Below are 22,874 nucleotides of genomic sequence, written 5' to 3' on the forward strand. Positions count from 1 at the left end.
GTGAAGTCTGGGAAAATGTGCAACAGAAGTTATCTAGCTACAAAACATGCTTTGTATTGCTTGTATGCTGTAAAAGCCTTAGCAACCTACAGTACCACTAAATATGTTACCTGTAGATAAGAGACACCCCACACAGCACCAGATATGCAGCTATGGTGAAAAAGTAGGCCAACTGCATGTTGTAGGCTGGTGTGGATACAATCACTTCACCATTATAACCACCATAGAACAAGACCGTCTGGTTGAAATAACCCTGTCGACAAAGATATTGTCACTCCATATTCTATAGATCTAGAAAACCAAAGTTGTGTATGATGAACACAAGGTTCAGTTCATTAAGGTTAGTTAATGCATTAATTATCATGATTTTTTTAACAATATTTTTAGAGAAATTATTAAGATCTCTAATAAACATTTTTTACTTTTAAAGCTGTAAAAAATTACGATTGGTTTAAGATTCATAAATTATCATTCATTTACTTAATTTACTTAAATTAAATTTACTTTAGTATTTAATTACTTAAGTTGTCCTCGGTCATTTTGACCCAGAGAGGATTTTCCCGTACCGAAAATGCTAGTTAATGTTATTGCATTGGGCTAAAATTTACCGACTTTCTGTGAGAGTCTAACAACTTCCCAAAAATGTTTTGATACTTTTTGTAATTTTTTGTGTGTTTTTTTTTTTCCCCCACATTGTAACACTTGTGGTGACCAGTAAAAAAAATGCTTATAATCTTTCATTATACTACATCATCACCAAATATTAAATTCAATCTTTTTGTCAACTTCTTTTCTTTCAATTACAACCCGTTTTATATTTCTTTTTGGAATTGAGGCCTTATTTATCTCAGCCTCATGCTATGTTATCACCAAATATTGGATTCAATATTTTAGTCAACTTGTTTTCTTTAAATTAGGCCAGGTTTTGTAGTTATTTTTGAAACTGATTGATTGTAGGCCTCATTGATCTGAGATTATATTGGTAAAAAATGACTGCCCATTGAAATGAATGGGAGAGTCGAAAATCAAGAGCATGTTCATCATGTTTATGTTCACATATTTACATGTGGGCTTGCAAAAACAAAGGCCTAGGACCTGTGCATGTGTGGATACATGCATACACATGCATCGGCGCTTATACACACATTTATGTGCACAAACAAACTATTTTGCAGGCTTGCAGGCTTTCTTTTTCACAGACATGAACTTTATTCTCAAATCAGTGAGGCTCAGATCAATGAGGCCTACGATTTATCAGTTCCAAAAAATAAATACAGAACCTGTCCTAATTGAAAGAAAACAAGCTGACAAAAAGATTTGATGCAATATTTGGTGATATGGTAGCATAACAAGAGATTTATAAGCAATTATTTTCAGGCCGGTCATTTATGACTAGGAACACAAGTGTTATAGGGTTTTCAACACAGCACAAGGGTTAAATACTTAAATTAATACTAACATTAACTTAAATGCTGTAATAAAAGTAAATTATTGTTAGTGCATGCTACTCTCTTAAAAATAAATGTTCTTTATTGGCATTGATGGTTCCATGAAGAACCTTTAACATCCATGGAACCTTTCCATTCCACAAAAAGGTTCTTATAGTGGAAAAAGGTTCTTTAGATTATTAAAATGTTCTTAGAAAAGTAATTTTAAGTACTGTTCACTAAAAGGTTCTAAAAAAAAACGTTTTTTCTATATGGCATCGCTGTGAAAAAAAAACCCCTTCGTAATTCACTAGCTAATGTTAACAAATTGAACCTTAGTGTAAAGTGTTAATGAATATTAAGTTTGGACTCAATATTAAAACTCACCCCCCCTGTGAGGAGCTCAAGTCCTCTGAACCCTGTGGCACTGCTGATATTGGGCGCATGCACAATTTGTGGGATTGTGATGAAGCAAAAGTTGATGAGGAGGGAGAAGAGGTTGAACTTCAGCAGCCATTTGAGGAACAAGAAGTAGGAGAGGACAGAAGTGCCAAACCTGCCCCCGATCTCCTTCAGGGTGCCCTGCCATACAACCAAATGCTGCCTGGCTGATGCCAAGCTGGCGCGGAATCTGCGGAAAGACTGAAGAGGCGGATTATTAGTCTTGAAATATTATGTAGCACTTGATTGTGAACCATGATAATAACTAATCTAAAAAAGTGCGTTTATCTTTTTACCCGAGACACCTGTTGACGACAGTCAGCAGGGAGGATGGTCTTTGAGAGTTTGACAGAGTTCACTCTATTCCTGTTGAGGGGAGTGTAAGTTCAAGTTTAGATCAAATTTAGCATTGTAGGAAATACTGCAAAAATGTATTATTATAAAATGCGTTAACCTGATTGTTTTCCTCTCATTAAATGACATAGGTAATGATCGAATTGCTTGAAATCTGCCTCCGGCTGACAGGTCAACCAGGTCTGATACCAGTTCAGATGTTTCTGGGATCACAGACATTCAGTTAGTTCACATCTGAAACAGTCCTTCGTAGACAATGTAACATATTTGTTCCAAAAGCTTTTCTGTACAGTATATAGGGGAGAGTGGGGCACAAAGTAACGCTTTTTGACTTTCTCAGTTTGTGTAAATCTACTTATGGTTCAGAGAATTTATTTTTTCCCACATTAATTTCCCACATGTCTACTACAATTATGTGTTTTTGTTTTATCAATACAGTATATACTTTTTTCTTGATATACCCCGAAAGAATGGAAGTGAAATGTGACAACATGCCCCATAGGTGGGGTGCATTGTAACATGTGTGGGGCACATTGTAACATAACATATGGCAGCTTAAAATGTTATCTGATCTAATAAAAAAAATATACAAAACAAACTAAAATATTTTCTAAATAAAATACATTTAAAAAACTTTTTCATATAAAATAATGACAATTTTTAATAATTAAATATAAACTCATTTTTGAGTTTTGACTACGAACACAGGAAAACTCAGCTATACAACATAGTTCAAAACAAATAAATAATTAGTAATTTCTGAACACTGACTCTCAGTCTTTATTCACCTTTTTCTCACGTTTTCTCAATAACATTAATAAAAGTATAGAATATAATAGCATATTTCTAATAGGGGCACATTGTAACGCAGTGTTACAACATGCCCCCGCCTGCACAACTGGGGTTTAAACCCGGCTAGTGTCTTCTGCTAGTTAGCAAAGCATTAAATAACTATCTCAACTGTTAAATAACATCTTGGAGATTAAAATAATATCAGATTTGTCTTATTTTAAATAAACACAAAAAAATAGAGATGAAAAATTAACTTAAGAAATTTACTTTTGCTATGGTTTAATAAATGTCTATGGATATCTTCCAAAAAATAAATAATTTTGGCGGATTTTTTTTTTTCTATATAGTGTTGATATGGCAACTAGTAAATACACAAAGTTTCGTCATCCAAGCATGTGCGGAAGTATTTAAAACAAGCGTGTTACAACTAACCCCGCGTTAGGTTGTGCCCCGCGCTCCCCTACACTATATAAATATACAGTGCCTTGTGAAAGTATTCACACCCCTTCTTTTTTTAACATTTTATGTTGCTGCCTTATGTTAAACTATTTTAAATTACGTTTTTTTGTCCCACATTAATCTACACTCCATACACCATAATGACAAAGCAAAAACAGATTTGTTCAAACCCATTTCTGGGACACTTCAAATTTAGCTCAGGAGCATTCCAATTTGGCTTGTGGATGTTACTACACTTTAAGTGGAGTTAACCTGTGGCAAATTCAGTTGAATGGGTATGATTTAGAAAGGCACACACCTCTCAATAAAAGGTCTAACAGCTGAAAATGCATATCAGAGCAAAAACCAAACCATGAGGTCAAAGGAACTGCATGTAGAGCTCAGAGACAGGATTGTATCAAGACACAGATCAAGGGGAGACTACAAAAAAAAATCTGCTGCATTGAAGGTTGACAGAAGCATGTAGCCTCCATAATCCGTAATGGAAGAAGTTTGGAACAATTAGGACTCTTCCTAGAGGTGGTCTTCTAGCCAAACTGAGCAATGGATGGAGAAGGGCCTTGGTTAGAGTGATGACCAAGAATGGTGGTGGTGGTGGTGGTGGTCACTCTGGTTGATCATATATGGTGATGGGAGAAATGTACAGAAGGACAAACATCACTGCAGCACTCCACCGATCTGGGCTTTATGGCAGAGTGGCCAGACTCAAGCCTCTCCTCAGTGAAGACACTTCCAACAGGACAATGACCTTAAGCACACAGCTAAGACAATGCAAGAGTGGCTTATGGACAACTCTGTGAATGTCCCTGAGTGGCCCAGCAAGAGCCTGGGCTTGAACCCAATCGAACATCAATGGAGAAATCTGAAACTGGCTATCCACTGATGGCCCCCATCTAACCTGACAAAGCTTTAGGGGATCTGAGGAGAAGAATGGCAGAAAATCGCCAAATGCAGATGTGCAAAGCTTGTGGCTGTAAATGTGCTTTAACTAAGTATTGAGTTAAGGGTAGAAATACTTCTACACTTCTTTCGGATTTTCCTTTTTAATACATTTGCAAAGTTGTCACAAATCTGTTTTTTGCTTTGTCATTATGGTGAATGCAGTGTGGATTGTAATTTAAAGTAGTTTAACATAAGGCAGCAAGCAACACAACAAAATGTGAAAAAAACAAAGGGGTACGAATACTTTCACAAGGCACCATGCCTACCTATATATATAGTCACTACACTTCTTAACTACACTATTCGTACACTACCAGTAGAATTTTTAGTAAATAAAAAGTAAATAATACATTTATTCAGAAATTAAGACATTTAGTTGATCAAATGTGACAGTAAAGACATTTAAAATTTTACAAAACATTTCTATTTCAAATAAATGCTGTTCTTTTGAAGTTTCTATTCATCAACGAATCCTTAAACAAATGCATCCTCAAATATAATATAAAAAAATCCCCACCTTTTAATACAATAAGAAATGTTTGTAGAGCCGCATATTTTATAGATATAGTTATAGATATAAATATCAAGCAGATTCGGTTAAATATGACTTACTGTTTTCAACTTCCTGTCGGATTTCGTTTGCAGTTAGTCCCAGGGTTCCCAGAGCTGTGCCATGCTGTGGGAATACACTCATCCTCCTCATCCTGCTGTTTTGATCATAGATTTGTCTTGACAGAGAATAAATAAATTCCGTTTAAATATTACATGTATGTATACATACTCCAGGAGCAATAAACTGCTGGGTTTGCTGACCTCATTGGAGGAACAAGGAAGCTGTGGATTAATTGTAGGATACAAGGTACAAGTGGGCTGTAACTCACTTTATCTTTGTGCCCTGTTGTCCGGGTAACGGGTTTCACCAACCAATACCATTCAAGAGGAACTCTGTGGTCAGGTATTGTATTACATTTAAAAAGGTATTCATTAGTTATTCATTAACTGTGACTGTCTTCCAACTCGTCAGCAGCAATATAATGACGACATTTACTGAACAACTACTGTTGTTAACTTTTTGAAGGATTAAACAAATTCATGAACCTTGGCAGAAAGATGTGTTTGTTGTTGTTAGCAAACCGATTGTTAAATCTCTCACCTGGTGACACCATGGGACTTACAGCTTAAACAATGAGCTGTTATTTGATCTGTTCTAATTTCCATTCCCCCATTACAGGGTTAATTTGTTCTACTTTTGTTTATTTTGGGGAATTTTTAGGAACTGATTAGGTTGTTCTGCTGGGGGAAAAAAATGGTGTAGTGTATGTCAGGCCAGAAAAAATCCAGTCAGTATGGTCATGCAGTTGTTTTTATCTGTCACATTTTTCTTGGATGGCAAGTTTCTCTTAAGGTTTTTGACCTACAGAACGTGTCACTGGTGTTCCACTATTAGCAAGTGAAATAGACCTTATACCGAGCTGCGCCATGATGACAGTTTTGAATGAAAGCGAGGCTGTGAGGGATAGACAGTTAGCCTGCACCGTGTTTTTTTCTTTCTTTCTTTTCAATGGCATGATCACATATCATTTTCCACAGCTCCTGTTGTCTGGAATTGTATGTCTATTTAAGTTTCTTAGAAAGATATTTTGCGGTATTTCATCAGCTGATAATGCAAAAACACCTAAGACTATAACAGTAACCTGCTTAAAGGCCTAGTTCACCCAAAAATAAAAAAAATTGTCATTATTTACTCACCTTTATGATGTTCCAAACTTGTATGAGTTTCTTTCTTCCGTTGAACACAAAAGATATTTTAAAGAATGGTAAATTGAAAGATGGCGCTGCTGTTCAAGGTCTATTGTGTTAAAAAAATAAATAATAATAAAATAATAATAATAATAATAATAATCCAATGAATCACCCCAAAATGGTCAATTAAATCAAGAGATTAGATTAATACTTTTTTGTTATTTAGGCCTATGTATTTAACAAATGCGTGTTAAATATAGCCTGACGCATTTACAACAATAATATATAACTGTTAAATACAAATACTCTATTGTTTTGGTGTTTTGTTCGTTAAGGAATAATTTGTAAGTAATCTTTTTAAAAGTAGCCTATATGTGACATGTCCAAAATTTGACAAAATGGAAACCAAAAATATCACAGATAGGCTATGCTTTGTTTTTATTAGCCTAACCGCTTATGAAGCTTGTGGCGTCTTCTAGATAGATAGCTAACTTACCTAACTTACATGTTATGATATGATTTGCAAAAAAAAAATACAAAAAGTCACTTGTCATCGGCACCGCCTACTGTGAGACTGGACTTTTTTTTCTTTTCTTTTCTTTTTTTAAATCTGTGAGACTGGACTGGAGTAACGATGTGGCCTGCAGAAAGCGTCACGATTCACGAACGTATTAAGTTAAACTTTTCGAGTCACTGTGATGAATCAAAATGCCCACCATATCGGTTTTGTCTGTCACAAATAACTGTTTTTACCTTAAGAATATTCTCAGGGATGAAGACACCAGCTGATATCGTCCGTCAGGTAAACGCTGTTTGTTGTTCTGTTTTGGCGTTGTTGTTGTTTGTGTTGCTGCTGTCAAACACGCGGAGAAAAAAAAGATAACCGTTTAGGCCTAACGTTACTTAAATGAACTGTCAATTAAATGAATGGGAATTGTCGAACACGTTCTTATCACCATAAAAATAAGGCCCAATAATAAAAATGTAACAATAATAAAATACACTCAAGTATCTCACAAAACTACAATGTTCACTTTATACTGTCATTCTGAAATATTCTGAAAGAGTTTTACAGCTGTTTGAAAGAGAAATTGTAAATAAAAATAACGTTAAATTCTATAATGGGTGTGGTAAGCTAATTCATGTTTTGAAGTTGTTAAGCGTCTTGAAGAATACTGATTGATTTTACATCAAGCAGTAGATGGCAGTATTGGAACATCTGTTTTTTGTGTTTTGTTTTTTTGGTTCCCCAGTCTTCTGCTGTTGCGAATAGTAGAAGTAGGCATTTATAAAAACTAAAGTGCATTTTTAAAGACAATTACGTTAATAAGTTTGAATGTAGTCACACAAGAGCTGAATATGAAAATCTCAGTGTATGAATGCTTTTAGTTGAGGTCACATTTACAGGCAGTTTTTTGACACTGGCAGAACAATTACTGTTGAAAATGATAATGGGGTCAAAATTAATGTGTTCATTCTAAATTTTATGAAACCAGCCAAGATAATCTATGCCTTTTCTTCATTTTAGCATGGCTTAAAAAACCCCAGAGAAGGACTGATAAACAGAGCTAACGGAATGCTTTGAATAATTCATGCACATATAAAGCCTTCGTTTAGATTGTTTTAAAATATACTTGTTGGAATTATATGATATTATTACAACCCTATTCTGAATTCTATTCTGAATGAAGTACAACGTGCATTTATTGATTTTGCCATGAGGACATCAGACAGACTGGATGGTGTTCATTGCTTTTAGTACTTTTTGTTCAAATTAAACTGAAATACTTGAATGTAATATCAGATCTGGAATGTGATTCTAAAAATCATGTTATTGTAATTGCATCATTACTTTTGCCCAGAAAACTCCAATATATTCATTCCACATCCACACCCACCTCACCCTCCGTCTCTCTTTCAGGGTGGCTGTGTGTAGTTGCAGCTGATAATATTAGTCTGACATATGATTCGCAGGCTTGAGCAAGGGCCAATTAACTGGTGTGAACCTTCAGCGGCAAATCCAGGCCCTGCCAGAATCCAGACTGCAGCTGCGTGATGTGTCTGACCTGAGTAGCATGCCTGTCCAAGGGCAAGCCATTTGCACCAACACATGACGGCTTTTCACACTGATCAACTTGCCCTGAAGGATGTGCTGCTCGACGTGCTTTCAGTAAGCTCTCAGGTCGCACGGCATCATGTGAAAGGTGTACAGCACATCCAGGCTGGTAGATCCATGGCACTGGCCAGGGCAAAGCAACAAATCCTGCCGACCCAGAATTCCCCTCAGCTAAATGTCATGCGAGCTAGTTTAGTATCACTAGGACTGAATCACGTTGACCCTGCTGCACTCAGACATATTTGTAGAAATAGCTGCATGGGTTTGAGCCAATACCACAGTGCTCCTTCAACACACATTCTGTCGATCGTTGCGGCAAGGGGTCAAGCCATGACAAATGTCATTTGCTTCTGGGAGACGGCGGAAATGTGCCAGCGCAGTAACCGTTCGGGGCATGGGTGACGCTGCGGCTAGACGAGGCCAGAGGCCATGTGCCACTTAGCAACCAGTAACATTTTGTTGATGAAGACGTAAACAGTGTTAGACAGCGGCAGGGGCTGATAAGAATGGGGGGTCGTTATGGTGACAGGGAACCAAAAAAAAAACATCATCGGATTAATATGAAGCCTCAGTGACTCCTTTATTCTGTCAAAATGATTCATAAAATATTTATGGCAATAATGGGGAGGATTATTCTAGTGCAGTGAAACCCGATCAGAATGGGTAATTGTATCCACTGCCTCTTTGCTGGCTAGCAGAGGGTGCGGCGTGAGAGTAGAGACGTGCCTCTAAATCAAAACCGAATAGTACTCTGTGTCAGTCAGAATGAAGGCGAGGGAACACTCTCTGTCACCGCAATGAGATTCGAGTCAGGGATGAATATCTTGGCATAATTAAATGATCGTGGCCTCTTCCTTTGCCTGGGCGCTTCTTTGATTCATTGTTTATTGTGCGTCAGCTCTCTTATTTGGCACAGGGAATCTCACGTGACCCCTGGTTAGAGCTCAGTGCTGAACAGCAATCGTTTTTTTGGTAATTGGAAATAAAGCTAAAAAAATATAATATATAAATATTAGATGAAAAACATTTTGCTTTGAAATATTTCCTGGCAACTAACTAAAATAAGTTGAAGTTGAAGGGCTAAAATGACTAAAACTGAAATAGAAATTAAAAGATTAAAGCTTTTAAGAAATTAAAAGCTAATACATTAAAACTGTCTAACTTAATTTAAAATGTTAATAAATACTATAACAGTATATAAATAATACTGAAACAACATTGATATGTGTCAGTTTTTACCAAGAGTAAGGAATAAATTGTATATTAGCCTACATTATACAATATATTTATTGTATTTTTATTATATTTTTCTTTCTCTACTGTACTGCAATTTTTTTTGTTTATTTCCTTTATTTTACAGGACTGTATAGAGCAGATGGGGTGAACAGAGACCGAACTTGTAAGTCAATTCTACATATGTCAAAAACGTGTACAACCCATTGGGCCACGGCTCTGACACAAAATTCTTAGATCTGTGCAGTTTGAGTAATTGAGATGTAGAATCAGCATTTGTGTAAAACGCCATATTTTCAGTTTACATAGTAATGGGTTTTTAAATTAAGTCAATTCAATCACACTAAAATGACATTGTTCACCCAATGAATCATTGGCATAGATTAAGGAAATCAGGCCCCATAACTACACCTTTCTGCTGGGAAAAAAAGTCTCTTTCGCTATCAATGGCCATTCAGAAGTAATGTATTCTGATTAAATAAAAAAAATTGTAAGCCATATACTGTAGCATTCACAAGTATTTCATTATACAATAGTATATATTTTACCAGTGACAGATTTGGTGGACTCTTTAAGGTGTGAAATTGACTTATATTTTTCCCTGTCTGCTGCTTTTCACATCATAGCTTATGAAGTGTGCGTTCTTCTGGTGCCATCAGCCTTGTCATATGTCATTTTCATCCAGAGTGATTAGTCACATTGCATATTCAGCAGGGGGTCCAGCTGAGCAGCTGGAAATGTTAACGGATAACTCTCTTCAGGTACTCTTTAGAATACATAAAGCACCGAAGTCATCTCTGGTAATCTTATTCTACAACTTTAAGGCCTGGTAATGCTGGTCAAACCTCTAAACCCTGATAGCCGCATTATGTCTGTCATGGTGCTTAATGGACAGTCAGAAGCACAGCAGTCAGTCGGTGATGCTGGGTAACCAAACTTGTCCTTTAAAAACTTCCAAGTAAGCGTGTTCCTCTGTTGCACCAGTTGCTGAAACCAGCATCAGTTAAGAAGTCAGGCGAGAGGGAAATTCAACATGGTTTAAGTAGCTTTGGATTTTTTTCCCCCAGCCTATCACCATGAAGGAAGAGTAGATAGCAAGCCTGCCAGAACGTCCCATAGCTTGCTATAAACCACCACCTGGGCTTTAAAGAAAAATGCTTTCCTGTCTCGGCCTTTAAAGGATGAATATTTTACATTTATCAGGGCTGACAAGATTTCAGTGACATAATTTATTTGCTCCTCCAACTGAATTTTAAATGCTCGGTGTTTCAAGTTATAAACCTTCTGTCTGAGCATGTGGCTAGGGGAGGTACTTATATCCGTGTTCACATGAATTTGCATTTGTTCTGCATTGGAAAACATTAACTCTGTGCCTCAGCATAGGGAGTTTTGGCCGACCTTCCAGCTGCATGCTGTTCCCTTAAATATGTGTTTTCCAGGAAAGCATTAGATGCATCAGCCAATATTCAATTCAATTCAATTCAATTCAAATTTATTTGTATAGCGCTTTTCACAATACACATTGTTTCAAAGCAGCTTTACAGAAAGTGCATTTCATAAATGTACATAGAAAAATAAAGTTAGTTAATGTATTAATTTAGGGCATAACATCGCTGGCGTCGAGTCGTCTCTTCACGGGTGTTGGGGCATCTGAAGTCTCCATGAGAGGCTGGATACAAACTGGAGCTGACGAACTATTTACTATTTGATAACAGAAAAGCAGATGGGAAATAATTAGCATAGCTGCTGTTCATAATATTAATGCATTTGATCCGATTTAACTGTAGTATAAAAGGTAAGTATTATGTGAATGCTTGGCTAAAGAGATGCGTCTTTAATCTAGTTTTAAACTGGGACAGCGAGTCTGAACCTCGGACAATATCAGGAAGACTATTCCAGAGTTTAGGAGCTAAATGTGAAAACGCCCTCCCTCCTTTAGTGGACTTAGATATCCTAGGAATGACCAGAAGCCTCGAATTTAGTGATCTTAAAGAGCGCGATGGATTGTAGGGCGATAGAAGATCCGTTAAATACACTGGAGCTAAACCATTTAGGGCTTTATAGGTCAGTAGCAATACTTTGTAATTGATACGGAACTTAATAGGTAACCAATGTAGAGATGATAAAATTGTTGTTATATAATCATATTTTCTTGACCTAGTAAGAACTCTAGCAGCTGCATTTTGGACTAACTGTAGCTTGTTTATTGAGGATGCAGGACAACCAGCTAATAAAGCATTACAGTAATCTAGTCTCGAGGTCAGGAATGCATGAACTAACTTTTCTGCATCCTCTGCAATATGTGCTGGTTTTGTTAGCTGTGAGTTTGTTTCATCTCAGAGTGAAGGAACCTCCTTGGCTCCCCTGATCCTTCACATTGCATAATCGAAGTGGCCACGGTTTCGCAGGCTAATGACATGGTTCATGGGAGGGGGGTCTTGCTCGCTCAGCCAACGTCTGCACCAGAATCGGCATCGAAAATGCATAATTTGAAATTCTTGAGCAGCATAATTTGTCAGGCTGTGTGCTCTGTCATTACTCACTGTGTCAGGTCAGGCAAATATTTATTGGGTGCCTTCAATAATAAATGGAACATTGGAGCATCTGTCACTTTGGGTTTGGGAGATGAGTAATAAGTTCGTATTCAAGGGGCCGTGTGGAAGATGTCCTCTGTGCTCGGTAAAGCTCCACTGATACGAGCCCCCCCATCAGCTAACCGCCGCCATGGGGCATTAGTCATGAATGAGCTCCAAAATAATATCAAAGCTCATAATGAGGTGAATTAATAAGGTTACAGTATAAGGAATGTGCCTCGGTATTTAAAATGCATCAGTGTTCAATGTACCCTGAATTCCCTCGTCTCATCTTGCACATTTATATTTGCCTGGTTTTTCACTCTAAAAGGGGAACTAATGGCTGCAAATATGAAGCCCGGAAAGTCACACGGTTTACGCCAGCCAATCTTCCGCTCTCGAACGTCTAATGTGGCAGGAGGGGTCGTTATGATAATACTTCTGCCAGCAGTACAACAGTCGGTTTTGCTTTAAGACCCGCCTGTCACGCAAGCCTCACAAGTGTTTGTTTCCCTGCCCAGACTGCTGAGTGAAAGCCTACAAAATATAGCCTATGTGGAGTCTTCTCCGCAATATTAAAATTCAGCTTCTTCTTCCAGGATCGCTAAAATGCCAAATGTTCAGATTCATGCACACTGTGAATAAGTGCATAAATGTCAACTAGATTGTAAACAGCCTCCTGTATTATTGTACGGTGGGAATTCAACCTAGATACGGTTCATTTAATTCTGACCAGGTGGTACCTGACTCTACAGGGCTTCAAAACAAACATTCATCATGCGAGTGAGAGCGCTCAACCACTGGCTTAATATCTGTCCCGTCGTGTGCATGTGACCACATGTGAAGCCAGGTCTGCTCTTCTAAGCAGAGAGTCCACAGGCCAAATGCGTTCCGAATTCATCATATTTATCTTTTTTTTTTTTTTCATCCGTTAAAGCAGAGTGCCTTTGAAAAAACGTCTCCGCTGGTACAGTAGGTTCGTCGCGGCTTTATGCTGCCGGTGCCCCATTTGTCACACACGTCAGGAAATATTTCCCCTCCGCTAACACAAATACCAGCATTATGCATATGCAAGTTAATTCATGTTCATCCATTATGCCATCATTACTGTGATTAATTCTCATAACAAGCACTGTTGCCTGCAGAAAGCAAAGCCTTGCCCCGCAGTTTCGTGCCATTCGTGAGAATTGCTCAGATGCCGTGGAAGGATGCATGTTTTTTCAAGCAGGCAGCTCATTATCATCTGCGTAGGGCGTGTAATGCTCACAGCAAGCGGGTTGAGTACAAAGTAGCGGATGGAGGGATAGTTAGGGCCACTTGATTAGATCAGTGTCTAAGATCGTTTCATGATCCTGGGTGCAGTTAGGTTGTCAAAGTCAGAGCCTATTGCGGATAGGATTGGTGACATTGAGGTCTGATCTCACACTAGTTAAACACAAAACAAGTCTTGTCCCTTCAGCACTTTCTAACGTTAGGAATGTGCCTTAATTGAATCCAGCTAATTTATACCATGCAGATGGTGACTTGCAACGGCATAACCTAAACTGCACTGGCAATTTTATGGCTAATTTGTATTTATATTCTTCTCCTGAAACAAATAGAGGTGGTGTAGATGTTCCATGGGATTGCGAGCTCATTTAGCCGGCAGAATTGATCTTCTCGGCGGCGGGAACGCAGAATGGGCTTCTCTTGGGAAGGGGTGAAGAGGAGCCGGAGACATTTCACTTAATTGAAGCTTAAACTTGGCTGCCTCTTTTGCCCTGCTCGTACAATAAAGGCACCTCTGAGCATTGCTGAGAAAAAATGTAGGCTATTTGTTTGGGGGCTATGTTCAGATTCTTTCAGGCCATTAATCTAATTTCTTTTCCAATCCAGATCTCTATTAACGATAACCTTCTTGGCACACGGCTGAATCAGATTTGCACATCATTTGCAAAATTTGAAGATTAAATAAAGCAGAAGTCACTCTAGACGCGCAGATACACACTGCAATTTTGCTCATTTCAGCTCTTGGTCAGCTGTGTGTGAGATATTGGCTGACTCCATGCATTATTCATTCATCTAATTATAGAGATATGCATATCTGATTCTGTCTGTTGTATGTCTTGTGGCACCTAGACAAACCTTTAAAGGCCCTTTTGACAGATAACAGGCTGTTAAGGTTGGTGATTGAAGTTTGCAGTAAAAAGCTGACTGCTTTTATTTACATGAATATCAGTATAGAGTCAGTTAGAAGTGTCATCCAGTGATATATTTGGGATGTTTCTTTATTAGAGATAGATGGCTGATTAGGTTGATAGATAGATAGATAGATAGATAGATAGATAGATAGATAGATAGATAGATAGATAGATAGATAGATAGATAGATAGATAGATAGATAGATAGATAGATAGATAGATAGATAGATAGATGGATGGATGGACGGATTGGTGGATAGACACAGTCATGGCTGGATAGTTGAAAAGATAGATAGATGGATGGATGGATGGACATTATTTTAATCTTTTTATATTTTGTATGTGTGTATAATGCTGTTTTCAGCAGTACTCCTTTTAACAGGCAGTACATTCTGTGTTCTTCTAAGCCAATCAGATAAGAAGTAACGATCACCAGTGGAAGCCTGCATTGACCTGACCTTTGGGGTAATCTTTCTTTAAATTTCCTTTATAATCAAGTGTTTTGGTTTCCTCAGGAAACATTTGATATCTTATTTCTTTCCTCTTACAGGAAACAACTTCTGCTTTAAAACTAAAGTTCCTGCTGTGCTCTTGTATTTGTGAGTGAGCATGCAGGCTGTAATGGATGATAAACTTTATACTAGCTGCTGCTAATGTGGGCGCAGCTCCCATTGTTCACCATTATGTGAATATCGGTGTAGGAGTTTGTTCAGAGCTTCACAACACGCCATATCGTGCATGCATCAAATTAAGCCAACCTGATCCCCAGCAGTACTGAACTCAGTTAATATGAGCAGCAGAAATGGGGAAATTTGTCAATAATCACATGCTCGATCTGTCTCCATTTTCCATTTGTGGGAAATGTTTGCCTCAATGAGGATAATGGCTGCTGATTTATCCACATCAAACGGGTAATGGAAGGTTTTCCTTTTAGCTAATGGGAACGTAAACATCATCCATTTGAGTTTATATAAATACACACAGTCAAATGATTAGAAACTCAAATAGAATTTTGCTATTAATAGTTGTTAGTTATTTAGAGGTGCACAAAAATCCTACTTTCTGCGTGTGTGGATCAGACATTTTTGGGGACCAAATGTCCCCCATAAGGATGATAAAACCTAGAATCACCTACACTGTGAAAGGAAAATGGCCTAATAAATATACTAAATAATGTAAAATGTAAAAAGGGTAATTTTGGGATTAGGGGAAAGAAAATATCATTAGCTCAATATAAAAACAATAGCTTGCAATGGCAAGCCTGCTGTTAAAAAAATATATACTATAAAAACTATAAAACTATACATAACTATAAAAAAATACTATTTCAATTAAATCATTATACTGTATGCGTGTGTGTGTGTATGTATGTGTATATATATATATATATATATATATATATATATATATATATATATATATATATATATATATATATATATTATTTATTTATATTAATATAGTTAATAATGATTACGCACACACGCACGCACACACACATTTATCATTTACTTTTAATTTATCTGCAGTGTGCATATATTTACTTTTTAGAACACTATACTTTTTAACTGTTTAACTGAGTTTTAAAAAATCTTACTGTTGGTTAACGGTTTACCAGTTAATTATATGCATATAGTTCATATGTATTTAGGCTACTGTATGTTTGTGCTCACAGTGAGCAGGGTGTTGCACAGGTGGCACCGCAGGTCTTCCTGTCAGTGCTGACAGCTGTTCAATAAGGCCTGATGTGCTGGGCTGCCAGTGGCACATTTATCTTCTGCTCGCATCTTATCTGCAGTGTCTCAGCACTGAGAAAGTGTCAGCCATTAATCAGTTTCATCAGTAGTTAATGCTGCCCTCTGCACCCCCTCTAAACACACACACTCACACTGCTCACCTGGCCTTGTGTTCTTCCTGTGTCTGGCAGTCTGCAAAGACGTAGGAGTTTTCATTAGCTCCTTGTCAAGGTTTTAGTGTAATCCAGGCAGTGGGTTTGAAGCTGCAGTGTGGTCCTGTCTTTCTGTCAATCAAAGCAGCTTCACAACTTTGGAAGGTTGGGGAAGATCAGAGCCATTTTAAAGTTGAGAAGTGTTAAGACTTCTTATTATAGTTCATCTGTCAAATGCCTATTTGTCTTACAAAATACAGATGTAGCTCAGTAGCTCAGGGCTAAGTTTGCAAACTAAGGCTACAGACGCCTCTAACCATGCAAGCTCAATTTTGTGCGTCATTGAATTGTGAAATGTGTCAGACCACAACTCATAGCCTAATTAAAGTACCGGGAGCATTTTGCACCATTGCCTCATGGTGAGCTATATAGCTATTGTTAGAGTAAAAGCTTTTTTACAGTCACTTTTGTCTTTTTGTTTTGCTATCATGGTGGAGCAACAGTTTGAAGAGTATCTTGCCAGGCAAGGTAGCTAAATTCAATATATTTTTAGCTACTTACCTGAGTAACAATAACAATCTGGTTTAATCGTATAGATTTTTGAAGGTCTGAGCTCTATCGCCCTCTAGAGTACTTTGAGGTTTATAACTGGTGTCATGAACAATTCGACCTAGCCTCTGAATCAGATCAGAGCCGAAAGTGATTCCACCTGAGAATTAGCTTTTTCCAAATTACCTTTGGAAAAAGCATTACGGCTAACTTGGATCACTTGAGGAACCTCAGCCTATCAAATAATGGCAGTGGCGTCAGTGGCCAGCGTTCAGAGTTTTATGACAGTCTCCTAAAGTTGATTTGAATCTGTTCATTAAAAAACAGTTTTATTGGGCATACATAGCAGTGATACTAGTCACTAGAAATGTAATTGTAATTTAATTGTTGAAATCTGGAAGCTGTAGAAAGAATGTATTTATGTATTAAATCTTTATATTTTGTTTAGCCTACCTTCATTCATTAAAAAGCGTTATCATTATTAGGCTTTTTATTAAGCTATTTACTCACAAAAGCTGTTTATTTAGCGTGGTGAAGCCTCTCCTCTATTGATATCCATTTAAAAAAGGACTCCTTCCCTGAGTACCGACAAAGCTGAAGATTTAGCTTTAGCTATTACGCTTTTTTGGTTAAGGGCGCAGGCTTGCCTTCTAGTGGCTTTGATTCCAATAATAGATACTCTGTTTAGTTCCTGTTTAAAAATCCTATCAAATTTCTTTATGATGTACACTACAGTCTCCATACCGGTGCGATGACTCCAATCTTCAACCAGATGGAGCTGGATAAATTCTGGATGCTCCAATCCAATCTGACTTCTGACCTGTAATGCTGCCTGAATCATAATCATACTGTACACTGTTGGTTCATTGGCCAGAGGAGAACTGGCCCCTCGACTGAGCCGGCTTTTTTCTCCTCTCTATGTCACCTGATGGAGTTTTGGTTCCTTGCCACTGTCACCTTTGGCTTTTGGCTTGTTTAGTTGGAGACACTTAATATTCAACAATATTATTAATCTGCCTGCATTGACACCATTGTACGAGAACTGAACTGAGCTGGACGATGAAATCACTGTTTTCTCCAGAGCGGCTATATATATAAATGAACTAAATTAATAACTTTTTTACAACAAAAATGAACCATCACTGAACTTACTTAAGCTGGACTATGACGCTATTTTCTTAAAGAAACAAACTTTGTTGAATTATTTTCCTATACTCACTGTAAAGCTGTTTTGAAACAATCTGTATTGTAAAAAGCGCAATATAAATAAAGGTGATGAACTGTGAGAGGTTCAACCAGGCGCTCAGGTAGAGTCAGAGGAGTTTTAGATAGGTGCTCTTGGGGTAGGGAAAAAAATCCAAAGGAAAACAAAAGCAGGTCCCAGGCACTCAGTCAAAATAACAGGAGAAGGATCAGGTTAAAAAGCCTTTAATGAATGTGGCTTAAGTCATTTTAAAAAATATATGCACCAACATGTTTCGACCAACAAAATGGTCTTCATCAGGGCAGTCACCTTCGTGAAATAAATACCACATAAATAAAGGTGACTTGACTTGACTACAGTTCAAAGTTGTGAGGTTAATAAGATTTTTTTATTTTATTTTTTATTATGTTGTTCAAAGAAGTCTCTTCTGCTAAAATATAAATTTCCTGTGATGGCAAAGCTGAATTTTCAGTATCATTACTCCAGTCTTCAGTGACAACATCATTCTAATATGATGATTTGATGCTCAAGAAACATTTATTACTATTATCAATGTGAAAACAGTTGTGCTGCCTAATATTCTTCTGGAAATAATACATATTAATAATACAATAAACATTACATTTTCAGTAGGCATATTCTTTAATAGGAAGTTCAAAATAACAGCAACAATGTGTAATGTAACAATGTAAATGTATTTACTGTCACTTTTGAGCAATTGAATGTGTCCTTGCTCAATAAAAGTATTTTATTTAAAAAACAACAACAACTACAGACTCCAAACTTTTGAACAGTATAGTGTATGTATCTTTTAAAGGGGTGGTTGATTATGATTTCACTTTTCTAACTTTAGTTAGTGTGTAATGTTGCTGTTTGAGCATAAACAACATCTGCAAAGTTACAACCCTCAAAGTTCAAAACAAAGGGAGATATTTGCCTTTAAAGAAAAGGACTACAACAAAAGGCTGGTAGAGACTACACATCATTCCTCCAGGGATAGTGACATCACTAACCCTAAAATTTACATAAACCCCGCCCCCGGGAACACGCAGTCCATGTTGAGAAGAGGAAAAGTTGTTGTATAAGAGTACATTTGTGAGTCAGCTCAAACTTTAGCATCAGTCTTTTCACATGCAATAGAAAGTCACTCTGTGTGGATCTCACAACAGTTCCTATATGAGTGATTTATAGATTACCATGACAGAATATGCTAATTGAAGATAGTTAACTCCACATCAGCAACATAAATTCATCAACTAACCATTCAGAGACGTCCTGTTGCATTCTACATGTTGTCACTTCTTCTTGAGTCTCTCCATCTTTGTCTGACTCCATTTTAACATTAAAGGCAGAACAGTTTCTGTCATTTTAGTGTGTCTGCGTGAGGTAATCGCAGCTGTTAACACACATGAGCTCTTGAAACCCCGCCCTCTGCAGCAGCTCATTTGCATTTAAAGGGCCAGGCACAAAACGGTGCGTTTTTGCAAACCCTCAAAAAGTGACAACTTTAACATGCTATATAAAAATATCTGTGGGGTATTTTGTGCTAAAACTTCTCACACACACTCTGGGGACATCAGAGACTTATTTTACATCTTGTGAAAAGTGCATTTTACCACCCCTTTAAGTTGTTGCATATAACACTTGGAACATATAGATTAGTAAATTAAACATTTATCATTATTTGTGTTATTTTTTTTTTTTTTTATTGTCTGTTTTGTCTGAGCTAATTGCTCAGGGGTGCGTTTCCCAAAGCCAACTATGGTCGCAATTAAGTTCCGTCGTTACCAATGGAGTTCAATGGAAATTGCAATCATAGTTGGCCAACAATGCTTTTGGGAGACGCACCCCAGCATATCTTAGCATACCGGTAGCTCATTAGCCTACACGCAAATGGTCAGTAATATTTTTTATTTATTTATTTTTTTATCAGCTATCCGCAAACAGCTATCCGCTGGGGTGCTAAAAGGACTCAACAGGCGAATGGAACTGTTATGACACCAAAACTGATCAACGCAAGAGCACATGTTATCCTTGTGTTTGCAGTGCGTTGGCTGTGCGATTGTGTCTGTGTTGTTGGCATATCCTTATGTGAGTATTTTTCTGGCCTAAAGCATTGAAACGCTCTTGGACTTTCACAGATCAATGTAAATTCTCTTTAGGGACAGCACCATTTCACCTACCTTTGGTTATTGTTGTGTTGATTTTTTTCAATTCGTTCCTCTCTTGAATTTAATCACAGATACAGTTTTAGAATTTTTCCGTGCCATTTTTATCTCATCTGCTGCATATTGTGACAGTGATTGAAAGCTCAAAATGTTTTAAACAGGGTGGAAGTCCCCCAGTGCAGTTCAGATTAATGTCGCCACCCGGCTATGAAAAATATTAGCTTGAATTATTCATTGCACTTCCTTCCTTTCTCCTCATCATTCATTTATTCCTTCATTTTATTCTGGAGCAATTACTGTTGCCCATGTCCCATTCATCAGTCTAGGGATTATTATTAAAAGGTTTTTTTACCCTTTTGTAGTGCAGGTACAGAGCAGAGGTTGCGCCCACCTGCTTGATTTAAGACTCATTCTGCCTCCTCTGAACAATTAATGACCATGTCACATTATCACAAACAGGGAGAACAGAAGCTGGAGGATTTGTTGAGTGTTTTTTCAGCATGTGAAAATGGGCGCTGCAGAATAAATGAGCTCAGTATTGACTTGGATCACACTATTTCCTGCCAAATGCTAGAAAACATAAAACCCTCCCTGCAGTTAAACAGCCTCAGATTCGGGGAGGAAAAGCCGCCCTGGAGGGACTAGTTTCCTAATGCTTCATATGCTTACAGAGAGCAAGCTTTAAAAAGACCTTCAATGCCACAGGTAGCATGCAAAACATGGAAGCAAATATGAGCTTATTTTTGGATGCACATCAAAGTTGTGCTATCTGAGCTTGATGACTTGCATCAGAATAGGTTTGTGCCTTTTGACAAACCACACTGGATGATTTAGGACAAATATACAGTTGGGATTACATTGGCAGGCTCATGCAGTGTATGTCTTTTCTTTATAATCTTTGATTTGCCCCGGCTGGATATTTCTGCCTCTTTCATGTTTGTGAATTAATTTGAAGTGCTAGGCAACTGAAGCAATTCAGAGAAGAGAGAAACAGTGTTAATCCTCAATGACTTTATGCAGCATGCTGTTCCATCTTTATAAATCGAGTCTCTCACCTATGCTTTCTTTTAAAATGCTGTTGCTATGCTTTTGTGCTGCCTTGTCTCAATTTTCATACGCGTAACATTTATCTTGAGCTCAGTGCGACAGCAACAATAATTGGTAAGAAAGCACAGCTGGTCTTTAGTTTCTATTTAGATGATTTTTCTCTTTAGAGAGAAGTTATTTGTTTTTTGTTTGCTCCCATCATCTGTTTCATCAGAGCGGTGTACCTGAGGATAACAAAATTAAGCGAGGTTGAGAAACTTTCTGTCAAAACTTAAACATTTTGAATGGTTGCTGGTGCTTTGGGCCTTGTAGTTGCTAGGGTGTTTTAGATAGTTGCTAGGGTGTTTGGGTGATTGTTGAGTGTGTGTAAGAGCAGAAACTGAACTGTCTGCTTAATATCTGATAACACTTTATTGTGATGATGGTCCCTCAGCAGACATTCTACTGACTATAAGTAACTGCAAGTGTATGTCAACTTATTTTACTAACCCTATCCATAACCATAACCATAACCATAACCTAACAGTCTACTATTACTCTAATGAGAGTTAGTTGACATGTTGTTGCAAATTAATTAGTTAGTTACAAAGTTACTTGTAAAATGTCTAAAGTGGACTATCGAAATAAAGCGTAACCTTTGTAACATTCTTTACATATGGCTTGGGTTCTTCCATCAGTGTTAGTGTATGTGAGTTTTTCCACCCATGTTAATCAAAATCGTACTTCATGACGCACTGAAAAGGAATTGTCCACCTCTTGTCATCAAGCTTGATGCACAGTCTGAGATTGCATTCATGCCTCTAACAAATGGAGCGTGACAAGTTATGCACTGAAGTATGAAGTAATACACAAGTATGAGCAATAGCAATTGTTACTGTATGATAAAATAGGGTTGTCACTTGCATTACATGTTGGACATTAATGTATTATGGTGAGATTAATGGAAATTAATACTATGAGCATAGTGATGCAGGCGTTCTGTTTCATTAGGTTGACACACATAAGTGCTTGAAATGCGGAAGTGACACATTCAAATCGCTAATGAAATGAAAGGATGGAATGAGTGAGTGGGTATTTTGAAAAGTGTTAGCAATCACATAAAATTTGGTGAATATAATGGAAAACTAAAAATATCATTCCTGACTCATTGGAAAGATTAAATACTGGAAAAATTAAAATAATTCTGATATTATCATTGTAAGCTTGCGCTCGACCGGCCCAAAACCGGCATCCGAACAGCGCGGAAGGTCTTTACGTGTTACTGTCCTTTTCTCGAGGTAAAGTATTTTTTGATTAAATGCAATACATTTGAATATGTATTCTCTCGTTATTTCATCTGACTCCATAAATGAAAAGGTTTTAATGATATCTGTGCATCATTAAATGTGAGCGAATGTTTGACTATTCTTTTTAACTCTTTCATGAAAATAATGTCAAAGTCAGTTAGAATAATCAAATGTAACAATTTATTATGTCAAGTAAATGTATCATGCCAATTTCATAATCAATTCAAAGATAATCGATACAAAACATCAAATGCTCTGGAATAGAGAGACGATGCAAACCCAACATTAAGAAATACATGAGGCTGAGAGGTCTCACTCTCAGCCTCACGGGCTAATCTGAAGTACAGAAAGGTCCCGAATCGCCGGCTGCATTTCATTATATAGACAAACCTCTTTCACATGGAAACCTTTTGGGGGTGTGTGACCATTTGCCAGGAGATCACCTTTCTTTGTATGTCAGTTTAAAAACCTT

General features: G+C 37.4%; 1 protein-coding gene and 1 long non-coding RNA gene across 2 annotated transcripts; one reads left to right on the top strand and one right to left on the bottom strand.

Annotated features, from left to right (window-relative positions):
- Positions 1 to 81: 81 nt before the first annotated feature.
- tmc5 (transmembrane channel like 5) lies at positions 82 to 16,249 on the bottom strand. The gene is made up of 7 exons (XM_079876859.1): positions 16,158 to 16,249; positions 6,912 to 7,008; positions 5,028 to 5,143; positions 2,323 to 2,425; positions 2,165 to 2,234; positions 1,815 to 2,069; positions 82 to 253 (listed from the first exon to the last, which is right to left on the bottom strand). Exons 1-7 carry the CDS (start codon positions 16,210 to 16,212, stop codon positions 107 to 109), a joined length of 843 nt encoding a protein of 280 aa, XP_079732985.1. The 5' UTR covers positions 16,213 to 16,249; the 3' UTR covers positions 82 to 106.
- LOC307161916 lies at positions 6,783 to 9,659 on the top strand. Its single transcript, XR_013821818.1, has 3 exons — positions 6,783 to 6,960; positions 8,133 to 8,328; positions 9,635 to 9,659. It is a non-coding gene; the product is annotated as an uncharacterized lncRNA (long non-coding RNA).
- Positions 16,250 to 22,874: the final 6,625 nt, after the last annotated feature.

The sequence above is a fragment of the Squalius cephalus genome (genome assembly GCF_949319135.1).
Source record: "Squalius cephalus genome assembly, chromosome: 1".
Classification (NCBI taxonomy): domain Eukaryota; kingdom Metazoa; phylum Chordata; class Actinopteri; order Cypriniformes; family Leuciscidae; genus Squalius; species Squalius cephalus.